The following is a 3,524-nucleotide window of genomic DNA, read 5'->3' on the forward strand; positions in this document are numbered from 1 at the left end:
CACGGAGAGAGCAGTGGATGAAGTGGTTGTATACTCTCCTCCCCAGGGCTTCTGCACTCCTTACTGTTGGTCCCTAGGCCAGAGCCCTGGCTAGAGGTAAAGCAGATGGGAGGTGTACCTGGTCGGGAGGGCTCGAAGCCCAGCCCCCTAGAGGGGCGGGGCAGTGCCCTGCCAAGGCTGCCCTGCAGCTCCACTCGCCTGGCCCTGGCTCATGGAGTCTCCAAGAGTCGCGGAGCCTCCCGCGGCTGCGGAGCCTCCCGGGGCGGCCGAGCCCCCCGGCGCCTCTGAGCGCCCAGATACTGGCGCCCTTGGCAGCCCCGGCAGGCAGGAGGCCCCCAGCCCGCGCGGCTGCCTGCGGAGACTTCGCGGCGCGCTGCCCACAGATTGGCGTCTGGAGGTGACCGAGCTGCTGAGAATAGCGGGTCCCGTGTTCCTTACAGAGTTGATGATCTTTCTTATTGGCGTCGTCAGTTCCATATTCTGTGGACGTCTGGGGAATGTGGAGCTGTGTGCGGTTATGCTGGCGGTGTCGTTTGTGAATGTCACTGGGATTTCCGTTGGACTTGGCATGGCCTCGGCTTGTGATACTCTAATGTCTCAGTCCTTTGGAGGCAAAAACCTCAAACGTGTGGGGATCATACTTCAAAGAGGAATCCTCATCCTAACGCTGTGCTGCTTTCCTTGCTGGGCCATCTTCATCAACACCGAGCACATCCTCCTGCTCACAAACCAAGACCCCGAAGTCTCCAGACTAGCCCAATCTTACGTGATGATTTTTATTCCTGGTCTTCCCGCAGCTTTTCTGTTCCAGCTCCTGATGAAATATTTACAAAATCAAAGTATCATCCTGCCTCAGGTTCTCACTGTGTTCGTAGTAAATGTCATCAACGCGGGCATGAACTACCTGCTGGTGTTTGTCCTGGACTTGGGAGTGTCAGGATCTGCTTGGGCAAACACTGTTTCCCAGTACTTGCTGTGTGTGCTGCTTTCCCTGTATATTTGGAGGAGAAAACTCTACATTGACACCTGGGGAGGTTGGAGTAGGGACTGTTTCCAGGAGTGGGGCTCCTTCATCCGCCTGGCGATTTCCAGTATGTTCATGGTGTGCATTGAGTTGTGGACCTTTGAAATAGGAATCTTACTTGCAGGACTGATTAATGTGATAGAGCTTGGAGCTCAAGGTATCATTAACATACTATCCTTTGCTGCCTTCACGGTGCCCATCGGCCTTGGTGTGGCAGCCAGTGTCCGCGTGGGCCATGCTCTGGGTGCAGGGAATGCTGTGCAGGCCCGGCAGTCCTGCTTCACCGTCTACCTGTGTGCTTGTGTGTGTGGACTTATAGTTGGTGTTTTACTTATAGCATTGAAGGATGTGATTGGCTTTGTATTTACCAGTGACAAAAATGTTAGTTCCCTTGTGAGCCAAGTGATACCATTTTTTGGTCTAAAATGTTTCTTAGACACATTTATAGCGACCGGTGGTGGAGTCCTGAGAGGTACCGGATATCAAAGGAAGGGCGCCATCTTCAATGCCCTTGGTTATTATGCGCTTGGTTTTCCCATTGGACTGTCTCTGATGTTTGCAGCTGACCTTGGAATAATAGGTTTTTGGTCTGGAATGACCATTTGTGTCTTCTTTCAAAGCCTTTTCTACTTCGTGTTCATCTGCAAGATAAACTGGAAAAGAGTTGCAGAGAAGGCACAGGTTCAAGCTGGGCTAAAGAGAACTCAAGAGACCAGGCCTGCCTCCACAGATCTCCCTATTCTGGAAATAGAAGTTACCAATGGTGTGACTTTAACTGAGGACCAGGCTATTCCACTGAACATTGTGGAAGAAAACAGCCAGCATGGATTGTCCACCGTTGGAAAGGTTTTGACAGTGAGACAGCTGATTTTCCATCGTGGAATAGCTCTAGCGGTTGCTGTTGCTATTCTTTTAGCAGGAATTTTAATAAGAGTTTTCATATGACTATGGCTAAAATAGGAGAGTTGTCAAGAGCCCACAAACTAGAAATATAGTATTTTTTTTAAAGATTTATTTATACAAGAACTCAGGTACAGGTGAGAGGTGCGGGAGGGTGAGAGAATTCATCAGAGATGGGGGGTGCAGAACAGGCAGATAGACGGACCAAAGACACTGCTGAGGGGAGCAGCAAGGGAGGCAGGAGAGGTCTGCCAGGCCATGTGAATTTCTCCCTGGCTGGCCGGGAATTGAACTCGTGCAGCAGAGGCTGAGGACAGCACAGCGCTGTGCTCAACCCGCTGCACTCAACCCAGGGAGGCCCCTAGAAATATGGTAGTAAGTGAACTTTTCTCCCAAACATGAACTCTGTCATGGGTTTTAAATCTGTAAATGTGGTTTTCCCTGCTGTAAGTGTGTTCACTCTTTCATATCTTGATGCTTTTCTTCTTACAGGAAAGCAGATCAATGTCTAATAAGGTTAATTGTTGATCTAGTTTACTTCCTATTTCTCTGTTAATATTTAATATTGTCAGTGAATGGATATTAAATGTCTGTTCAATTCCTATCTCAGGTATTGCCATAAGCTTTTATAAAATAACACCTCACCATTAAAAAAAAAAAGATGTGGTCTATATACACCGTGGAATACTACCCAACTGTAAGAAAAGATGACTTGCTGTTTGGGATGGCATGGATGGGACTGGAGGAGACTGTAATAATTCAGAAGGAGAAAAACAATTATCACATAATTTCATTTATATGGAATATAGCGGGGGGGAAGGGACTGACACAACTAAATCAAAACAAACCCTAGAAATATGATGGCAGAATTAAGACTATTAGAGGGGAATGAGAGTTGGGGTTGGACAACCGTGGGACTTTTATTATGGGGTGCTGTGGGGACATATATCTGAGGAGATATGATGTACAGTATGTAAACCAATGTTACCTCAATAAAAAAAAACTTATTAAAGAGAAATATAACCCTTAAAAAAGTAAAAATTTTTTTAAAAATCACCTATTTTTCCACTGTCATTAAGTGAATTATTTGTCTCTAATAGTCTCATATTACTTGTCTTTTCAGTATCTTCCTTTTTAAAAAAAGATTGATTTATTTATACATACAATGTCTGGGGTTAGGCCAGAGGTGCAGTGGGGGGATCTGGGGGAGGGAGGTGAGAGGATTCACCAGAGACAGCATGGGAAGCAGAACAGGCAGATTGACTGAAAAATTGCTGAGGGGAGCAACGGGCGAGACAGGAGAGATCTGTTGTGACATGTGGATAGCTCCCTGTCTGGGGATTGAACCCGTGTGCTGCAGTGGTTGAGGACAGCTTCACAGTGTGAGACTTAACCCCTTGTGCCACCAGGGAGGACCCATTATCAGTAACTTCTTGTCTTAGTCTAATGGCATTTTATTAATGTGCATTCATTTGTATACTCTACACTCCCTTTTCATTTTTACTTATAGATTATCTTTATTTAACCAATAATAAATTTCTTGATTAGGAGGAGTTCTGTTCATCTATTGTCCCAATCAGTGGATTATCACCATGCTAGG

The 3,524-nt window shown here is 46.5% G+C and overlaps 1 protein-coding gene across 1 annotated transcript; it reads left to right on the forward strand.

Annotated features, from left to right (window-relative positions):
* The first annotated feature begins 211 nt into the window (after positions 1-211).
* LOC119258648 (multidrug and toxin extrusion protein 2-like) lies at positions 212-1,969 on the forward strand. Its single transcript, XM_037526877.1, has one exon. The coding sequence runs from the start codon at positions 212-214 to the stop codon at positions 1,967-1,969; it is 1,758 nt and encodes a 585-aa protein (XP_037382774.1).
* The last annotated feature ends 1,555 nt before the right edge of the window (positions 1,970-3,524 follow it).

Source organism: Talpa occidentalis, unplaced genomic scaffold (genome assembly GCF_014898055.3).
Source record: "Talpa occidentalis isolate TD23 unplaced genomic scaffold, MPIMG_talOcc4v2.1 talOcc4.5, whole genome shotgun sequence".
In the NCBI taxonomy this organism is placed as follows: Eukaryota; Metazoa; Chordata; class Mammalia; order Eulipotyphla; family Talpidae; genus Talpa; species Talpa occidentalis.